The sequence below is a fragment of the Myotis daubentonii genome, chromosome 4 (genome assembly GCF_963259705.1).
Source record: "Myotis daubentonii chromosome 4, mMyoDau2.1, whole genome shotgun sequence".
Lineage (NCBI taxonomy): Eukaryota > Metazoa > Chordata > Mammalia > Chiroptera > Vespertilionidae > Myotis > Myotis daubentonii.
Genome location: NC_081843.1, coordinates 111410825 through 111431346, shown reverse-complemented (window position 1 = coordinate 111431346; position 20522 = coordinate 111410825). Strand labels below are relative to the sequence as shown.

General features: G+C 47.8%; 2 protein-coding genes across 2 annotated transcripts in view; both read right to left on the bottom strand.

The window, feature by feature from the left end:
- LMBRD2 (LMBR1 domain containing 2) overlaps positions 1-20522 on the bottom strand; it is a 147432-nt gene that overhangs the window by 74826 nt on the left and 52084 nt on the right. The window lies entirely within an intron of this gene.
- LOC132233756 (UDP-glucuronosyltransferase 3A2-like) lies at positions 4395-19697 on the bottom strand. Its single transcript, XM_059694934.1, has 7 exons — positions 19292-19697; positions 18402-18503; positions 16013-16124; positions 11232-11763; positions 9764-9995; positions 8514-8733; positions 4395-5942 (listed from the first exon to the last, which is right to left on the bottom strand). The coding sequence occupies exons 1-7, from the start codon at positions 19380-19382 to the stop codon at positions 5666-5668; spliced, it is 1566 nt and encodes a 521-aa protein (XP_059550917.1). The 5' UTR covers positions 19383-19697; the 3' UTR covers positions 4395-5665.

Sequence of the window (20522 nt, the reverse complement as noted above, 5' to 3'; positions counted from 1 at the left end):
GTGGTCATCTGGGCAGCGTCCCCGGGTGACTGCAACTCTCACGCTCCCCAGGGAGAGGCGGGTCCATTCCCTAAGTCCCTGGGCGGAGGGATGGCACAAAGGGGAGATGGGCACATGCGCAGTGAAGTCCAGGTGGCAGAGGGGCGGGGCTTGCTGTCAGTCTAGCCTGGGAGCTGGCGGGGGGGGGGGGGGGGGGGGGGGAGGGGGCGGGGGGAGGGGGGACCCATCAGGAGCATCAGCACATCACCTCATGGGGTGGATTCTATCAAAATTGACGCCCGAGGGCAGTGATGGCGAACCTTTTGAGCTCGGCGTGTCAGCATTTTGAAAAACCCTAACTGAACTCTGGTGCCATGTCACATATAGAAATTTTTTGATATTTGCAACCCTAGTAAAACAAAGACTTCTATTTTTGATATTTATTTTATATATTTAAATGCCATTTAACAAAGAAATCAACCAAAAAAATGAGTTTGTGTCTGACACGCGTGTCATAGGTTCGCCATCACTGCCCTATGGGATGTCAACAGGGACCCCGAAAGCCGGGCCACTTGCCCGAGAATGTGCCACGAGGCAGGGGCCGAGGCAGAACTGACATCTAGTTGTAAGCGGTCGCATTCGGCAGCTCCGCCAACGTGCTGGCAAATCGCTCTGGGAATTCAGAGAAGGTCCATGAAATGAGAAGAAGGAAAGAGCCGGCTTCAAGGACGAGTCTGCCTGGCGTGCCGGGAAGATCTTACCGCGGAGAGAAGTGGGGGACACGCGTGCAGAGCAAAGCCTGACACCCACGGGCCCTACACATCCTAAACGTGCCCCCCCTCCACCCCTCACCTCGGGGTCCTACCTTGAGTTTCCAAAGCCTTACGGCTCACTGTGGACTCTGACTCACTGACTGGGCAAGTTCACGTAGTCTCTTCCTCTTGGAGCCATAGTTTTGGGTTTGTTTGTTTGTTTGTTTGTTTGTTTAAATAAAGTGATGTGTCCTGTGTGTGTTTTTAAACTTAAACTCAAAGCTACTGTGCCGATTATCTTCTATTTGTTTATTCTTTTCCCAAACGTCATTTCAAAAGTTGTTTCTGCAACGTATAAATATAGGAAAGATTTGGTTTGGGCTTGGCTTGCCAACTCCCACATAAGAGTTAAACATGGCTCTATGTCATCTATATTTACCACATAAGCTTACTGTGGAAATAAGAAGTCACTGAAGTCCGGCATCTTACCAAAATTTCCTCTACACCAAAGTGCGTTTTCTTAAGATGTTTAAAATTCAGGTTTCAGCCATGTCGATATGCAGATATTCCCAGAGCCCATCTCTGTGAACTGTAGTCTTTTATTCTTCCCACTGATCGTTGGAATATGAATTAAGTCCTTATTTTAATGTTTATGATATGGCCCAACTTAAGAATGTTTCATTGATATCGTTGTTATAAAATATTTACTTCATACAAGTTCTGGATATTTCACATTATTCATTCAACCAGGGGTGGGACTAGACTAGGTGAGGTAGGTGCCTAAGGCACAATGTTTAAGGTGGCCCTCAATCTCAAGATTGTGCAAATGGCAGCCTTGCACTTGCCCAAACCTGAAAGTGAGTGTTTTCTTAAATAGTTTACCCCAGGTACCTACCACGCCTCCCCCAAGTCCTGGTACTAAATTCAATATAGGTTTATTGGATGCTTGTTATGTGCCACACAATAGCAGTGAATGAGACAGCCAAGGTCCCGGTCAGGCGTTTACCCTCCTCAGGGTAGTCTTAATTGTGTTGAATTTGAATTACAAACGTGTTCCAGACACTGCCAGCTGGCTGATTCAAAGGCCATGCCAGCCTCCTTTCTTCAATACATTCCCGTTTCAGTTGCGGGCCATGTGAAACAAGTTCTGGCCAAAGAGAGTCACCTGGAAGTTCTGAGAGCTCAGGGCAAGTGCTCCTATCGCTTTGCCTCCTCCTGCCTTGAACAGAAATGCAATGTCTGGAGCTGTGGCAGCCTTTATGCAACCATGAGGGAAGAACCAAGAGAATCACAGACACCAACTTAGAGGCCCCGCGTCTCTGAGCGTCTGAGTCGGTGTAATTAGCTGCCTAAGGTCACACTCCTGTCACGGGAGAACACAAGCTTCTATTTGTTGGCTGCATTGTTGGCCAGGGCCACTGTTACTTGCAGCCAAAGGTTTCCCTAACTGTAACAATCGGCAAACACTCCCTCCTGTGGTGTTTGGGTTGGCCCTGGTGACTGACCTTGGCCGGTGAAATAACTAGCAACCCAGCGTGGGGAGAGGTTCGGCCCCCTCTTCTCTCAGTGGCATTTTATCCACATTTAGGAGCCTCTCGGTGTTTCTGGCTATGAAAGAGTGAGAGAAACTGCTTAGCATGGTACTCAGGGACCCACGCAGCTGACACAACGTGCTACAGACCCAAGTTTAATAAAAGTCAGAGGCCCAGGGTGACTGGTCCTTGTCATCATGAGCTTCCCCTGGGCGTCTCCTGCCCCAGCTGCCTCATAGCCCTCTCCTTGCCCTCCCCCCTCCCTCTTCACTCTGCTCCGCCTTCAGTCTCTAGGGTTTTTCCCAAGAAATTACTGGCAATCTATTCTGAGTCAGGCAGCCAGGCAGGTGGAAGGTCTTAAAGAAGCAGAGTGAGAGAATATCTAAACTGCAGGAAGGACGCACGGCTTCGGCTGGGTTTGTTTTCCGAAAAAGAACAAAGGAACAGAGCTTGTCCTGAGCTCGCAGGTTTCATGACTAAACTCTCAGAAACAACCAACCCAGCATGTAATTTCCAAAGGCCCCGTTTTGTTCGGGGTCCAAACCCGCTGAAAGGACAAACCCCACTGGGCCTCATCCTCCACCAGCAGATGATGGAGAGCCACAGCTCTGGCTACCATATGGCTTCCGCAACATGAATCACCACAATCACCTACGTGTAACTCTTTTACAGTCACTGGGAATGCTCCTTTTGGAGTCACTGGTCTGTTGAATGTTTATTTTATAGCCACTTCGAAACCCAGTCAATTGTTTGTATCCTTCCTGCTCTAAACTGAAACTTCCAGAAAAAAATCAAGAGGTGCTACGCAGCAGCGAGGTTCTGGGGCTCCTTGATTCCCCTGGCCTCCCCTGCTCCCTTTTTCCACAGGCCTCCCCAAGACCGTCTCTTGCATTTTGTCACCAGCCAAAGCTGGTCTCCTCTGAAAGCTCAAATTCAGCCTCCAGCTCCTGCCACCACTCAGTGTCGTTCTCCAACCACAGGTGCTTGTGACCTTGGGAACAGTTAGACTCCTGAGCCTGCATTTTCATCACAGCCATTGCCGGCTTATTCCTCCCCTCCCCGTTCTAGACACTTGCGTGCATCATTCTGACCACTCCTTTCCAGCACCTTCTCTCTCATTCTTCCCTGTGAGTCTCCCTCCGTCCCTCATTTAACCTGCCTGAGCTCAGTGTTATCAATGATCACCCAAGCTGGTTACGGCAGTTCCCCCAAACACTGCAGACTCCAGTACCCACCACACAGGGGCTGCTGAGTGATGTTCATTTCCTTCTCCTTCCCCGAATGAAATGCATGACTGTACACCTGCATCTCACACCTCTTCCCAGAGATGAGGCCACCGAGAGCTCGCATCAACCTTTAGAGTTTCTCTTTGGAAAGTACCATCTATATTATTATTATTATTATTATTATTATTACTATTATTGTTACTATTTAGCCAAAACAAAATAAAAGTGGTAATAAATTTGTAAAAGTTGATTTACCTTAAATGCTAACCTGTTGCCACCAGTTGCTTGGAACTGAAACTATGGACGCTCTCTCCTGCATCTGGAAGACAGGCCCCTCCCCTCCCCTTTGCCTCCTCCCTCTTACCTATCCTCACACCTCCTGGCCTGCCCTCTCCCTGCCCATTGGCTGGCCAGGAATACCTGCTGCAGACTCACAGCCTGATTGGCTCAGCTCGCTGTCAATCCCTAGCCCGGGCCTGGCCTTTTCTCAAGTTTACAGTGTGGTTGCCTAGGAGATCCAGGGGCTGTGAGAGTCTGTTTGCCCTAAGAGAAAAGCCAGTGGGAAGCTTCACTGGCAACTGTTTGGTTTCTAGAAAGGCATTGGAACTTGCCTCCCATGTTTTATCAGAGAACCTTCAGCAAATTCTCTGACTTCTCTTAGGCACCCCCTTCCTGACCTCCTGTTGTCCCCGCAGGGCTCACTGCCAGGCTGTGTCAGCAAGCAGCACACCGGGGAGCAGGCAGGTGCAGTTACAGGGACTGAGTCCTCTCCCCCCCCCCCCCCCAACACACACACACCCATCCACTCGCCCATAGGATGCCGTCTCCCCCTGTGCTGACCATAAGACTGCAAAGACTTTCTTTTAGAACTTTTGTAGGCTCAGCATTTATTTTTAGATCTATGATTCGAGTTAATTTTCATGTATGGAAAGCAACAGGCAATGTCACCTGTGTATGTTATTTAGATCAAGTCCCATTCAGATATACTATTGTTCCAGTACAATTTGCCGGAAAGATTTTACTTTTCCCACGGAATTCTCTTTGCATCTTTGTCAAAAACCAACTGAACATCCTCGTGTGGGTCTATTTCAGAATTTTTAAGATGTGTCTGGAGCGGTAACTAGACACAAGTCAGAGGGGCCTTGGCTTCCATGGGATGGAGCCACCAACGGAATATTCCACCTAAAGGAATATTCTCTACCGCAGGGGGTAGGGGGGGTGGCAGGTGGCTTGTTTCCTAAATCAAGACGGTCTGGGGCACCACCACGGCCCCCACACCTGAGGCCCCAAAAGTCTTCCATGTGGGCTCCAGGGTTTCTGTTACCTCACCTCTGACCGTGGGAACCTGGAGAGGGGACCTGTGAACACTGGGACACAGCATCGCCTGTGGAAGCAGGCAGGCCCCTCAGGACCAGCAAACGAGGAACTTCGCAGGAGGGGACTCGGGGCAGAGATGAGGGGGGTCCTAGGAGGGGCTGTCCCTGCCTCACTGGGGGAGAGGACGGGCTCTCTGAGCTTTGAATGAGATGAGAAGGAGATGCAAGAGGTTGGTCCACAATGGAAGAACTGGCCAAATAGCTTCTGTCCTATTCATCAAAAGTGTAAAAAGAAGAAAGGGGAAATAGAAGTCCCTAGACAGGGGGATGAAATAGAGCACTGAGTCTAGGGACAGGGAGTGGGGAGGAAGGGGGGCTGTCTGGTGATGGTTTGAGCCTGAATAGAGGGGCTCATGGATGAGGGGCAAGTCAAGAAGCCAAGGTCAAATTCATAGACACAGGAAGTAGAACACAGGTTCCCAGGGCCTTGGAGTGGGGACGGGGAAATGGGGAATTATTGTTTAATCAGGGCACGATTTTAATTTGGGAAGATGAAAAAAGTTACGGAATTGGATGGTAGTGATGTTTGCACAAATATATGACTGTACTCAATGCCACTGAACTGAATACCTGATGGTTCCAATGGCAATTTTTATGTGATTTATATTTTACCATAATTTTTAAAAAGAAGCCCAAGATTGCTGCATAAGACTATCTAAACAGAGGCAGAAGAGAGCGAGAAGCCGTTCTGGTGCCATGGCCCGCGTGGGGGTGAAGGGGACCCCAGGGGAGGCCTGTGCCGGGGGAAGTCTTCAGAGAACCAGCGGCTCCCCAGCAGCCCTGCAAGTCTGCTCTGCGCATCACGCCTCCTTCAGCTTCCTGGCCCCACACAGCCCCCGGGCCGCGAGGCCCAGCAGCTTCCCACAGAGCCACACGGTGCCCAGGGCCACCCCCAGCAGGAACAAGAAGACGTCCAGCAGGTACTGCTCATACCACGGCTGCTGGAAGGCGTGGGGCTTGAGGTGGGCCGCTCCCCCGGTCTGAAGGATGTGGTCGATCCAGCCCACCAGCCGCTGAGCAGGGGTCAGGGGGTGAGAGCGCCTGATGATGCTGGCGGCCACCGCTGCCGACTTGTAGCTGTTGGCAGAGTCGCACACACACACACACACACACACACACACACACAATGAGCAAATATATATATTGTATATATATTTGTGTGTGTATATATACACATATAAACTTATAATGTACACATGTTTTGTTTATATAGACATGTATATATGCATGCTATATATATATATATATATATATATACACACACACACACAGGCATATACATGTATATGTATGCACACTATATACATATGTATGTATATATGCACATTCTGTATATATGCATATGCATATACATGCTATGATCAGTCGAAGGAATGTCAAAGGTCAAATGTTAAATATTCCATCTATTCTGAGGCCAAAGCTGATTCCAACTATCACAGAGTAAATTTCCGAAGGATTCCCAAATTGGACTTTTCTTGAAATTTTCATGTCCTAAATGAATTTTAAATCATTAAAAAATAAATTTTAAATTAGCAAGTTCTTTGGATTATAAATCCTGGAACAATAAATAATTCTATAAACTTGAATTATGTTTGTTATTTCAATTCTTATTCTTCCTTGTGTTTGTTATTTACATTTTTACAAACTTTGAATGAAAGACACCTAAATTTGGGGCCCGATAAACAAGAAAAATGGAGTCACAATTTACAACATGGAGATTTGAGCAGCAGGCTTAAGGGTGTTGGGCGCAGGCCAAAGTTGCTGTTTGGTCATGGTAAATTTAAGATGCCCGCTCGACAATGAAGAAGAGATGCCAGTTAGCAGGGTGATAAGATATGCTGCAATTAGCGGAAAGGTTTGGGTTGCAGATAGCAATTTGGAAATCAGCATAGGTCTATAAAGGGTATTTCGAACATGAGACTGGGCAAGAGCCCCAGGAGTTACGTGTGGATTAGAAATGAGTTGAGACCCAAGGACCAGGCCCTGGTGAGGAGCCCTACAAAGTCTGGAGGCTGTGGAGTTGAGGAGGAATCAACCAAGGAGACTGAGAAGAGCAGCCAGTGAAGGGAGGACACTAAGAGAGGATGGTGTCTGGGTCAACTGCAGTCACTGTTCAAGGGCAGGCAGCAACCCGTTGGGATGAATGATGCTGATGAGACTTGAAAAGGCGCCCCTGGCTTTGGCGGCGTAGGAGCCACTGGTGACCTGGGTCAGAGCTGCTTGGTGGAGTGAGGGAGCCTTCCTGATCGGGCTGATGAAAGAATGCGAAGGAGGAAGCGTTGACAAAGAGCACAGCATTTACAGGGAAGGAGAGCGGAGATTCGGAGTATATCCAGAAGGAAAAGCAGTGTCAGGACGGTTTGTTGTAAGTCGAGGGCCCTTCAATGGTGAAGCTCTGGACTCTGATCATTGTCCTGTGGCTCTGCGGGAAAATGCTGGACTCTGATCATTGTCCTGTGGCTCTGCGGGAAAGTGCTTCGTTCATGGGAGACACAGGCTGAAGTCTTTAGAGGTAAAGTATTATAATGTCTGCAACAAATTCTCAAAGGATGCGGCCATTGATACACAGGTATAACGTTCGGCGAAACACAGAGAACAAATATGGCAAAATGTTAATACATGTTAATGTAAGTGAAGGGTATACAAGTGCTTATTGTATTATTCTTACAACTTTTCTGGGAGTTTGAAACTTTCCAAAATAAAAAGTTGAGGAGAAACAACTTTTGAGAGTTATTACAGCAAGTCGCTTTTCAGTTGGTGAAAGTGTTCCTAAAGAAAGAGAACGGCAATCATGCAGGAGACAGTGGGGCAAGTCGCAGAAGCAAACGCTTTGAGTGGGTGAGAGGATGTGATCCTCTGCCCCAGGGCAGGGCCTGGTCTCCACAGGGGACACACAAGAGCGGGCGGAGTAGAGGGAGGCAGGCAGGTTTGGCATGTAGGCTGGTAAGTTTGGTGGTGAACACATGCTGGTGGCTTCTCTTTTTTTTTTCAGTAAAATAAAACAAAGAAGAGATACACCAGTGATGGCGAACCCATTTTTTGGTTGATTTTTCTTTGTTAAATGGCATTTAAATATATAAAATAAATATCAAAAATATAAGTCTTTGTTTTACTATGGTTGCAAATAACAAAAAATTTCTATATGTGACATGGCACCAGAGTTAAGTTAGGGTTTTTCAAAATGCTGACACGCCGAACTCAAAAGGTTCGCCATCACTGATGTAGACTAATTATGAAACACATTATGGAGGGAATCATATGGCATAACTGGGGTTGATCAGAGAAGGCCTCTCTGAAGAGGAGATATGGGAGGTGAATGGAGAGAATGTTCAGGAACAGCTAAGGACAGAGGCCAGTAGAGGAAAGAAATATGAACATGAAGAGATAAAAGGAGCCCCCACACACCCCACAACTGGTTAGAATTGCATATTATGCATGTCAAGAGAACAAAAACTCTAAGAGAGAAACTCTTGTAAAGTTTCTTTTAAAAATAAAATTTTCCCTATTATCTGTCCCAAATCCCTCTTATCGAAATAGAAGGCTCATTTGTCTAACTTGGCATTCAGTGGAAATAGGTCCATTGGCATCTTAACGCTGAGTTTAGTTTATTCGAGGGGAGGGGACCCTCTGGCCAGATCTACTACATACCTCTTGTCTCCGATGACTTGCTTCATCTTAAGAGCCAGGGTCTCCGCCTTGAGTTGTTCGATTGGGATGGCGACGCCTAGATGTTTGGCTTCTACTCGGACTAAGTTTCCAGGCTGGTCTACAAAGAGAGGAATGCCCACCATGGGCACGCCATGCTGGATGGATTCCATCACACTGTTCATCCCTCCGTGGGTGACAAACAGGCGGATGCTGGGGTGAGCTAGGACAAAGAGGAACGAGAGGAAGGATAAGGCCTAAGAAGGAATTTCCAGAACTTGGGACCGCGGCATTGTCAGGGAAACGTGATAAGGGAATCTAGAGGCATCTGGGAACCAATGTAAAGAGGCAGTTGCCGGGAAGACACTGTGAGCACCCTCAGAAGCATGGGTCTAAGACCTGAACCAGAGACCAGCTGCAGCCGAGAATGCGGAGACAGAACTAAGCTCAGCGTCTCCCAGCGCTCATCCATCTACCCGTGCAGCCTCCCTCCACATCATCCTTAAGCAGGGAGGGTGCCTTATGCCTTAGTAATGCCAGTCCCAGTCCTTCTGTCCCTCTCTCATTTGGAGCAAAATAAAGTGTTGAGGAAGCACTGATCCAGCCCAGGAACTCGGAAACAATGTGCTTTTGTAGAGTGCAATGCTCGGGCTCTACCACAGGCCAGTGAAATACATTTGCGGGAGGAGAACCAAAACCTGCATTTCTAATTCACCAGGACACTCAGATCCCACCTGCCGCTACGCACAGGAGGTGTCCCCAGAGGGCAGCACAGGCCAGAGAGGAAGCCCCTTGGTGACTGTCAGGACAACTCAGGACGATGAGGGATGAGGAATACTGTCACACTGCAAGGCCACCTCGGTGAGGAAGAGTCAGCTCAGTGTCTGTGTGTAATGAGCAGGCGGCTGGAGCCACTGTGCGGCAGCGACTTCCCTCCTGTGGGCACAGGTACATCCCAAAGCACTTATGGGCGCTTCTTGGGGGCGTTGGCTGATCCCGACCCCCTGCCCATTGCAAGTCACCCCTCTGGAAGGTGGCTAGTGGCTGTAGATACCTGGGCTGGGCACAAATGAATGAAGCGAGCCCAGAATGCCAAGCTTTCCTGGAACTTGGCCTTTCGCTAACACACGCTTTCCTTTCACGTGATGGTGGAGTGCCCAGGGAGGGGTGAGAGCTGCAACAGGCCCTAAAGAGCAAGTAACCGGAGCGAGAAAGGCAGACATGGCAGCTGCCAGCAGAGAGGGTGCCCTTACCCAGGAGGTCAGTCTGAGGAAGCCAGTCCATGATTTTCACATTCGCCGCCAATTGGACGTGTTTGGGCCAATGAGAAGGGCTGCACTTCCATATCACCCCCTGAGGCAGCTGCGCAAAGGCCCTGTGCATCTGCTCCAGGGCCTGCTGGGACTGAGCAACGTTCACTATGGAGCCCAGGGCCACGAGCACGAAACCCGCCTCGCCAAACTGGGCGATGAAGTCCTCGAGTTCCTGGAGAGAGCAGAGACGTCACAGCCAGAGGCACCCTGCTCACGGAGCACACCTTTCACATGAGCTCTGTGTGCCTCCCTGTGCCGGGTACACCCAAGACTCCCCTTCCTACAGGTTCCCCTCTACTGTGGCTGGATGGGCTGCAAGACAGTTTTCTGAGCCTCAGTGTCTCAGGACCACAAGAATGGTCCATCCTTTCTCTCCAGGCTTTGGAATTTGATGAGTTAAATTTCAAGTTCTCCTCTCAGGGGTCAGGAAGGAAGACAGGGGGTGGTTTTGATAGCACCCTCCAGAGGACTGTGCTAACCTGCCCTCCCCCTGCACTGCGGGCTCCCCCAGAGGAGCCTGGGAGATAAGCCGGACCCCCACGTGGTCAGTAGCTGGATCTCTTCTACCCCTGCTGGGGAAGCAGCAGGAATACGTGGGGCTGGAAGATGGTTAGGGGGAGAGACTCAGGATCCGTGAGTCACCATTTACACAGTGAATCTCAAGTGCTTCTCCATTTTCTCAGTTCCCAGTGACCTACGTGGGCTATGCCATAGGCAAGCTGTGAAGTTCAAGGGTATCTGTGCTCCCCTCAACCTCCACTCCATCCAAATGATGTTCTCAGAGTGGGCTTCCCAGAGGGCCTTTCATCACTGTCTCTACATTTCCCTGCTCCCACAAGCTACTCCTCGAGGCAACGAAACTACTCCTTTACCCATTGTGGTGGCAGCTATAGGGTAAGGGAAGGCCTGATTTGGGGGGGGGGGGCTGATGGTAGATCTCTAGAATGCATAAAAAGCTACAACCCAGCTCAGAATGTAGAGCATCAAAGACACAGAAGTAGCCGGTCCTGCATGGCTCAGTGGTTGAGCATCGACCTATAAACCAGGAGGTCAGAGTTTGATTCCCAGTCAGGGCACAGGCCCGAGTGCGGGCTCGATCCCCAGTGTGGGGCATGCAGGAGGCAGCCGATCAATGATGCTCTCTCATCATTGATGTTACTATTGCTCTCTCCCTCTCCTTTCCTCTCTGATATCAATAAACATATATGTTTAAAAAACAAATGAAAACAAACACACAAAACCCTGAAACTGGAGCCACCAGAACAGCTCACATAAAGAGACCAGCAACACCACACGGTGGATGTGGAATATTTGAAGCTCTGGTGCTACTGGGGCAGCATAGACTTGTATGGTCGCCTTGGAGAAATGTTTAGCAACTTCTATGTCTGTGTCCAAAGGATTTACTTACTTGAGGTATAGGTTCAACAGGTTTGGCCATCAGACCTCCAACATACACAGTGTTAGGAAGCAGGGGCCGGGCAAAATCAAAGGCGAAGTCAGAATTGACAAACCACAGCTCTGCTTTCTGTTGAAGATGAAATAACACTGGCCTAGAGCCTTCTGGGAAATTTTCTCTGATCGTGCTATCGAACTGCGCATGGATGTACCATTGCCTCCAGGAAGAAATAAAGAACATCAGAGAGTTCGTCACTCGGCCCCAGAAATCCATGCGGTCCGTCAGGGAGGAGTGGAAATCTGGAACGTAGGACACAGGCTCGGGCAGCCCAAAATTCGTCACCCCAAACGTGGTGCCGAGGACGGCCACAAACGGCCTTGCCAGCTTCTCAGCGATCAGGAAAGCGCAGAGATCCAAACCGTCCACCACCACCAGGTCGAAACTCGCATTTTTTAAGGAGCCCATGAGATCTGTCCTTCTCAGCAAATCACTACACTGAGTGGCAAAGAGCTTCATTATGTTCAAAAGGTTTGTAAGTGGGTTCCTGAGAAAGAAAAAGAAGTGAGAGATGTTCAATATTCATGGCAAGTGCTCCTCTGAAAAGTCTCAAAAAATCTGACTTAGCACAGGAAGAAGAAGCACGCCTGGCAGGCGCCTGCCCGTCGTACCGCTCGCCCGAGAACTGTCTGCTCCAGATCTGGCGTTTTGATGGCCTCCAACTCCACCGTGCCATTTCCTTGTTTTTGTCTTTGCTACAATTCTCTCTGATGCTTAGGATGTTTCTGCTCTCTTCCCTCTTGCTTTCTTCTCCTCATTCTACCCTCTTTTGGTGCCGTGCCTGCTCTGGGAGATGTTACCAACTGTGGCCTGTGGCCCGGATCTCTCTCTCCCGGCTGAATGCTGAAGCTCATTGATGATGCTCTGTATGACCTTCAGTTCTAAGGTAACCTTGCTCTCAGTGTGCCCACGGACGGGACTTGTTTTCCTGGGGATGTGAGCATCTTAATGACATGAACACACGTGGAGGGACAGCATTGCCCACCCCTAAAAGCTGTGTGCCAGGGACATCTGCCAGGCTCTGGCTTTCGAAACTTGGGCCGACAGATGTCTTCACACTCCATTGGCAGAAAACCCTGCAAAAAGGTCGCTGTGACCTGGCTCCCCTTAAGGGCCAGTGAATAAGTACTTTTCTCCACCCCTAAGGCCCTCTCCTGTGATACAGATTCTTAAAACCCCACTGAGGATTCATGTCCTATGTCAGTTTTGACTAGAGGTTTTACTTTGTTTTATTGGGAATCTATTTACTTTTCTTTTAATAATCAAGGGTTACAATTGCACAGCCCTTGACAAATGCCCTAGCTAAGGGATCCCACACTGATGATTTCATGGCCCGGTGCTGGGAGCCGGTCCATCCTTGCTGTTTCAAGGGACCTGGCATATATGGCATACTGTTCTTAATATGTTTGCTCACCTTCTTTGCACTATGTGTTTTAACCAAGGTCTCTGAGAAAGGTTGTTTTCCCCAGGTAGGGATTTTCCCCTGAAGTTAGGGAGGGAATAAAACCCCTCAACTAAGTGCCAGGCGGGTAATTAATCCCTTTAACTACAAACAATCATGCTTAAACTACATAATCTTTTCTCCCTGGAATGGAGATAAGAAACGCCCTAACCTTTGTAATAGAGATTGATAGGATTGAATCAACTGGTATAAATACAGTTGTAACAAGACAGAGAGAGAGACAGAACTCAGAACACAGAACTGAGAACACAGGGCTTGGAAGACAGGACCAAGAGAGACAGAGCCTAGGCACAGAACCTACACAGAACGTTCTCTAGAGACAGAAGAACTTCGCTGGCGAGAGCATGCCAGAGGATCCTGGAGAGGGACTGGCCTCGGAGCCTAGAGACAGAGCCTAGCGGGAGAACATGGCAAGGGATCCTGGACTGAACCTGACTACAGAGATTGGCAGGAGAACCTGACTGAAACCTGGACACTGAACCTGACTGGAGAGCCTGGACAGAACCTGGCTGGAGAACCTAGCGAGGGAACATGGCTACAGAACCTCGCTGGAGATCCGAAGCAGAACCTCTCTGGAGATCCGGGCTAGAGATCCTGGCTAGGCTGCTGATCAACTGAACCCTATCTCCATGTCATTCCTTCTTCGCCGACTCCGTCCACGCCTTTGGGGACCCCTGGACCTGCTGGGGCTGGACCCCGGCAGCCCGGAGTATTGGCTGGAAAGTGCTATTCCTGCTTCCCAGGCCCAGGAGCTAGGCAGTCACTTCACGAACTGAATGATGGGCAGTCAGCTGTGTGACCTCCTCTGGCTAAAGCGAAGGCCCCACCTAGAACCCGCAGGAGAGAGCCCTGCCCTGTGTCCTCCGGAGGGGAACTGGGGAGGGAGAGGCAGAGACATGGCTTGGGCAGGGGCGGTCTCTGCCCTGACTGTATACTTTCTGGGAAGCTTGCAAATACACCTATGGCTGTACTTCACCATAAATACTTTACATAAGCCATTCCGAAGGTGGGACGCAGACCTAAGCATTCTTTCAAAGCTCCCCGGTGACTGCAATGTGCAGGCAGAGCGAGGATTTCTGTTCTGGAGGCAGAGGGACGGCGAATGTGCATTTCCCCCCGCATACGAGCGCAGGGCATACCACCACTCACACGTTTTAAAATTAAATGGTTCAGCTATTCTTAAAGCTGAAAGAAAGAAAAAGATGGAATGAACTAATGTTGGGACAAAAGCTGTTAAGATGTTTGTTTCAGTAAAGACAATCTCTCGCTTGAGGATAATTACTGATCATTATTGGGGAGCAGTGAGAGGAAGTTTTGTTTTTGTTTTAGGGTTTTTCTTTTTGTCATCTGAGCAGAGTGATGGGCAGGGCAGGCTTCTTCCAAAAGGACATGACTGTGAGGGGAAAACGAATGTGAGCAACTGCACAGGCAGTTCAGGACACAGCAAATTTGACGAGGCGGTTCTGATTGGATCATTTCAAAGACCAAATACAAATATATATATATACATATATATAAACAGACAGCTAGTTTAAGCCAGAAAGAGAGTAGTCTAAGGAGGCTTCTTGAAATCAATGCTCAATTTGGGATAATTTTCCTAATTATTTATGGGACAAATCAAAGGTTTCAACGCCTGTCAAAAGTTAATCAAGAAAGATGTGAGCCAAAACCGGTTTGGCTCAGTGGATGGAGCGTCGGCCTGCGGACTGAGGGGTCCCAGGTTCGATTCCGGTCAAGGGCATGTACCTGGGTTGCGGGCACATCCCCAGTGGGAGATGTGCAGGAGGCAGCTGATCGATGTTTCTCTCCCATCGATGTTTCTAACTCTCTATCTCTATCCCTTCCTCTCTGTAAAAAATAAATAAAATATATTTAAAAAAAAAAAAAAAGAAAGATGTGACATATCTCGGTCTAGTGTTTTTAGTAAATCTCCATCTTCAGGTAGTGCCATGAGGTTGACCTGGTGGCTACTGTGCTTCCACGTGCTGCACACTATGGCAGCGCCTGTGGCTCCAGCAGCAAGCAAGGAAAATATGGCCTTTGGCCTCACGGAGTTTACAGTTTAACAGGGAAAGCGGTGTTCAGCAAATCATTACAAATAATAAATTAAATATTAATAAGTTTTCTAAGTATTTCAAAGGAAAGAGCTAGGCATTGTGAGCGTGTAGAAACAATCTAACTAATCTAACAGTTAGCATGGTGGTTCTGTCAATTTAATATAAACCAGTGGGGATTCTTTAAATTAAGCTTTAAAAAAAACAACCACTTCAGGTAACACATGGGGTAGTCTTGAGAAACTGAGGGCATGTGTTATAAATTTTTGGAAATTCGCACATGACAATATCAACATTCACTAACATGGGAGAGAAAAGACTTGCAGAAGCACAGAGCGAGGGCCTGTGGGACATGCTCTAAAAGTGTGTGTTCCCTGCTCAATCTAGTCGGAGGAGGGAACAGAGGGCGGAGTTGGGGTGGGTTGGTTTGTCTTTTCAACCTCTTTCATTCTCTGCTCTGTCTCTAACACCTACATTGCCTGGCACATATTAAGTCCCCAAAAAATCTTTGTAATGAAAAAGACAAAGCACAAAATTAAGTGGTAAGACAGTGGTATAGAGAAGTTTGGAGGAAGAATTGGAGTAAATGAAATAGATTTTATGGAGGAGGAAGTATTCAAAAATGCCTTCACTGGGGAGAAGCATCATTTAGCAGAAATGAAGGAGGAGCAAGAACATTCTCATGAACTCAGACAGGCATGGCTTTCATTTCAGTGATTTCATGCTTAAGATGAGCAGTTTCTTGTTATTTTGAGTTTCAGATGAGTGGCCTCATGACTTACTCTCTGTAAGGCTGAGAATGAGTCTCAGAGTTCTGCATGGAATGAACCGTAAATAGCCAGGCTCAAGTTCTGCAAAAATCAATCTTTGTAAGTGATCCCATCATCAAAATTTATGAGGACAGAAAGGAACAGAAGGAAGTAAAATTGAGTTTCTATGACTTTATCCAGCGATGAAATGGTGAGTTGCCCATCACTGTCCCTGAACTGGAGAGATTAAAGGTAAAGGGAAGCATCTTTTAAAATTTATATTTCTACTCATTCAGGCTTGAAAACTGAACATGCTGGGAATATTAACCAGAGTGCCATATCCCCAAGACTGCCTGAAGTGATTGATTCAGTGATGATTGAGATATTTCTATTCATTCATTCATTCATTCATTCATATTTCTCAAATAATAATTGCTTTACTTTAAAAAAAAAAAAAACAAAAACTATTACCTTCCCAGCAAAGCTTCCTTTGTAAAGAAATCTAAATTTTTCTTGAATTCCTGTTGAAAGTCTTCAGGAGGAGACCAATGGACAGTTTGGTATGTTTTCTCTCTTTTAAAACCTAAGAAGAGAGAGAAGAGAAAATTTAATCGTGCATGTTAAAAGGAATGTTGAAACCCCAATTTTAGTCCTTTCACTTATTTCTCAGGATTTTTTCTCTAAAAGATCTTATTGAGATATAATTCACATATCATAAATTCCCCTTTAAAAAACTTTACAGGTTTTTAGTAAGTCTGCAGGGTGGTGCAACCATAAACACAACCAATTTTAGAACATTTCTCATCCTCAAAAGACATCTCAAACTTATTATCAGTCACTCTCATTGTTCTCTTACTTTTATTTTGTTCTTGATTGATCTAAAGTCTTTGTCTAGTAAATCCATTGTCTGGGCTTCCTCATGGACAGTTTCTGTTCACTGCTTTCTGTCGGCATATTTTCCAATTTCTTTGTATGTCTCATAAAATTTTTGTTGTTGTTATGATTTCCCCCATTCCCAGTTTATTCTTGTTGCTGTTCATCGTTGATGTTGCTGTTACTGCTGTTTAATGACTTTCCTGAACTAATTCTGTAAAACCTATTTTGCCTGTCACGTTTAGCGATGGGAGTCTCTGATCAGTTAGTGGTCATCTAATCTAATTAGGCTGAGATTTCCTCAAATGACGTGCAACTATAAGTGCCCTAACCCTTGCCAAGGGGCTCTGTGTGTGTGTGTGTGGTGGGCACACTTTCACTGCTCTGGGAGGAAGTTTATGACGCTGCCAGAGCCTTCATTTCCTGCCTGCTCAGAGGCTCACAGCGAGCCACTAGTGAGCAGCTAGGACCTCCTCCTGAGCAAGGCACATGACCGTCCAGATCTCCAGGAATGAGTCAGAGCTGTTCAAAGAGGCATCTTCTCAGTCATGTCGCAATATTGGGTTAAACATTCTGAGTTTACATTAGGATGACTGTGTAAAAATTATTCATTTTTAAGCCAAATAGTATGTCGTCATGTGATTTCTTTCCATTTGTGTCCTTTCTTGGCCCTAGATTTAACAATCACCTTCCTTTTTCATTTGTTTCATTGAGTTTGTTTTCTTTTGTTTTTATGCCTATTGGTCAGTCTCAACTCCCTCCAATATTCTCTCAATACAATTTTCAACTTGATCAACTTATTGAATAAATTTTTTCCAGGAGACGTTCCTCCTAGATCCTCTCATTGATTAAAACCAGATGACTGCTGTCCATGCCAACAGCAAATCTTCCACTCTTTTGTTTTGCCAATTCTATTCTCTCTAGCCCTTTGTCTTCCTCTTTCTCGGTTCGCCTGTTCTGATCAGCCTAAATCCTGTCGTTACTTCTACTTTTTAAGAAACTTAAATTTATATGAAAAGGAAAGCCTTTGAGATTGATTTATTGCTAAATCTTGTTGGTTTTCTGTGTGCAATACCAATGCCAAAAAGTGTGATGCCATTCTGAGTCTTATTCATTATTGAAATATATGAAAACGTTTAGGTTATTTTTATTAATCATTGGTATTCTGAAATTTTGCCATGATTTGCCTTGCGATAGGTCTTTATTTTATTATTCTTTGTGTTGGGGCCCTTCAATATAAAGACTTGTGTGTTCTAGTTCTAAATTTTTTTCTTGTATTAGTTCTCTAATAAGTTTCTCTTGCAGTTTCACTGCCTTTTTTCCCCTGGAATTCTTACCAGTCAGAAAAACATTTTGATCCAATCTTCACAAACTAGAGGCAAGATTTTGAGCAACATAAATAAAGCAGCATTTTATTTACGGAAATGTGTGTCAAGGGTTTGCCTGAAGGGGCTGCGGATGCAGTGAGGGGTGAGAGATAGAGGAACACAGATGAGCAGAGCCAATAGCATTTCAGACTTCCTTTTGCTAAGGTCATGGTCTAAGATGGACCTAAACCAGTACCCATATCTTTCTTTGTTATAGTAATTCAGAGGACTAACATGAAGTTTTGCAGGACATTTAGCATGTACAAGGCACTCACAGCTTATCATCTATGGAAGGAGGGTCTAAACACTACTGTCCAGTATGGTCCCCCTTGAGCGCTTGAAGTGTGGCTAGTGTGAACTGTAAAACACACATCAGATTTCAAAGACTTAACATAAACAAATGTGAAATGTCTCGTGAATAATTTTTATAGTGTTTACATGTAGAAATGATATATTTTGGATATATGGGGTTAAATAAAATATATTATTAGAATTAGTTTGACCTCTTTTTAATTGTTCATGTGGCTTCTGGAATTTTAGCAATTACATTATGGAGCTTGTATTTGTGGCTCACGTTATAATTGAATTAGGCAGTCCTAGTCCACAGAATAAGATGATACCTGGTGGGAAATGAAGGTCACTCTGTTGAAGGAAGCTGACATCGTGCCCATGATCTTGAAGAATCTGAGACACCCGGTCCATCAGTAGATAATGGCTTCCCCCTAGGAGCAAGGCTTCTGTTTTGTGAGGTGCATGGAGAGAAAAGCCACGATGGTGGGGTAGGGGCTCAGGGGAGCTTCCTGGCTGGAGGGTGGGGCCAAGGAACACTTCCTTCCTCTCCTCACTTCCTCTGTGGGCCAGGCGCTCAGGACCCTCAAGTCCTCATGGAGTGTGACTCCCACTCTCTGAGGCCCCACCTCTAGCAACCCTCCTCTAGTTCCCCCGTCCTGTGACGGCCTGCCCATGGGACTAGCTCAGAGCATCCCTCCTCCTAGGAAATAGCCTCCATTTTATGAAGGGCCATGTCCCTTATTCATGCCCTGTGTGCACAGGGTGGTAAGTCTGTGGTTTCTCATAGCAGACACATCAGGGCTACTGTTGAGACCCTCCTCCCTGGCAGTGTTTGCCACAGAGAAAAGCAGAAAATGGCTAGAAGGTGACTCCAGGAGGCAATCATGCGGAGAGGGACACTGAACTAGAAGATCCTTGAAGTGTAAATATGTTTGGCAGGAGATACTGAAGTCAGGCATCTTGGGATGCCTGCAGCCCGCCCACCAGGCCCCTGGAGAAATCTGCGGGCCCTGATTTGCATTAAGGAACAAGGAGGGATCCCCAGAAAGTTGATCCTAGGACTGCGGCTCAGGTAGGCGCGCTCCTGTCTTCCCAGCTTGCTCTCAGCTTCAGGGAGACCCCGTGCTTTCCTAGGGGCCGCTTTCTGCAGCCGACCTGACAGCCCTGGGGAGGAGGGGTCCTCTGTGGCCTGCACCCAGGAGCGCGCTCAGACACTCACCATACAAGACCACGGTCAGGATTCTGGCGCCTTCCAGGAGCGGGAGCCAGCACCCCAGGAAGGCCAGCAGCAGGGCCCGCTGCCCAGGCATGCTGACTCCGTGCCCAGCGCTGCCGAGCTGCAGGCAGCGCGCCCACAAACAGGCTGACCTCCTGCTCCCTCGTCCCGCACAGCGAGCTCTGCAAACTCCTAGCTGGTGGGCCGAGAACGGTGCCTGCTGCTCCGGGATCAGAGCTCAGAGCTCAGAGCCAGCGGTCGGCCAGGCTACCCCGCCCCTTCTCGGCCAGTGACCCCTGCTCTGCCGGCCTGTCCCCTGGATGCCGCCTGGGAACCCGGGCTGGGGAGTGTCCCTGAGAGTCACGTCCATGACACGCCCCGCCTCGGAGTGGGCGGGTGACAGGCCTGCGGGTCAGCAATGCCAAGTTAGGACGCCCAGCCTGCCTGCGTTATTCCCGTCCTCTTTTCTGGCTTTCTCCCGCCCCTGGGGTGCCCCACCGAGAGCCCTTCTTACTAATTCTTGGAGTGACACACACCTCATCTCCCGCCCGCTCCGCCTCCCGGGAAGGGACCTGGAGGTGGTGTTGTGACAGCTGGACCAGGAGCGCGGGTCCCTGCGGGACGGTGACAGCCATTCACCACTTACCTTCTGATGCAACACTGGCTCACTGAGCCCCCCTGGGGTCCGGCAGGTGGCCCTGCGCACATCCCCCGGAGCTCCTGTCTGCGTGGGGAGATGAGCACTGGCGTGAGTTAGAAGTCAGGTCCTGCTACGTTCCAAGGCGACCTCCAGGTAAGGACCTGGAGGAGCCCGCGCTGAGGCAGGCGGATGCCTGGCGTTTCTCAGTGAATGAACGCTCCTGTGGGCAGCACTATTCCCGGCATTTCCATTTGGTCCCCGCCGCACTGCCACCCTGAGTACTGTATTATAAGCCATCCGCCCCCTCCCCACATTCTCTTTTTAATAAAACTGAGTCTGAGGTTCAGGGTTTCTGACTTAATCAGGGGCCAAGTTTCCCAAACACCGTATTAAGAGATGCCACTTTATTAGCAATTCCTTTTTTTTTTTTTTTTTAAGGTAGACGAGAACTTGTATTTAAATGGTGCCCAAGGGCGATGCATTTGTTTTGGCACTGATTTCCTCCTGTTCTCCGTTTTTTCTCACCGAAAGGAAAACATAGCCCTAACCTTGGAATGCTTCTCCTGGCCCTCAGGGGCTCCGTCTGAGCTCGGC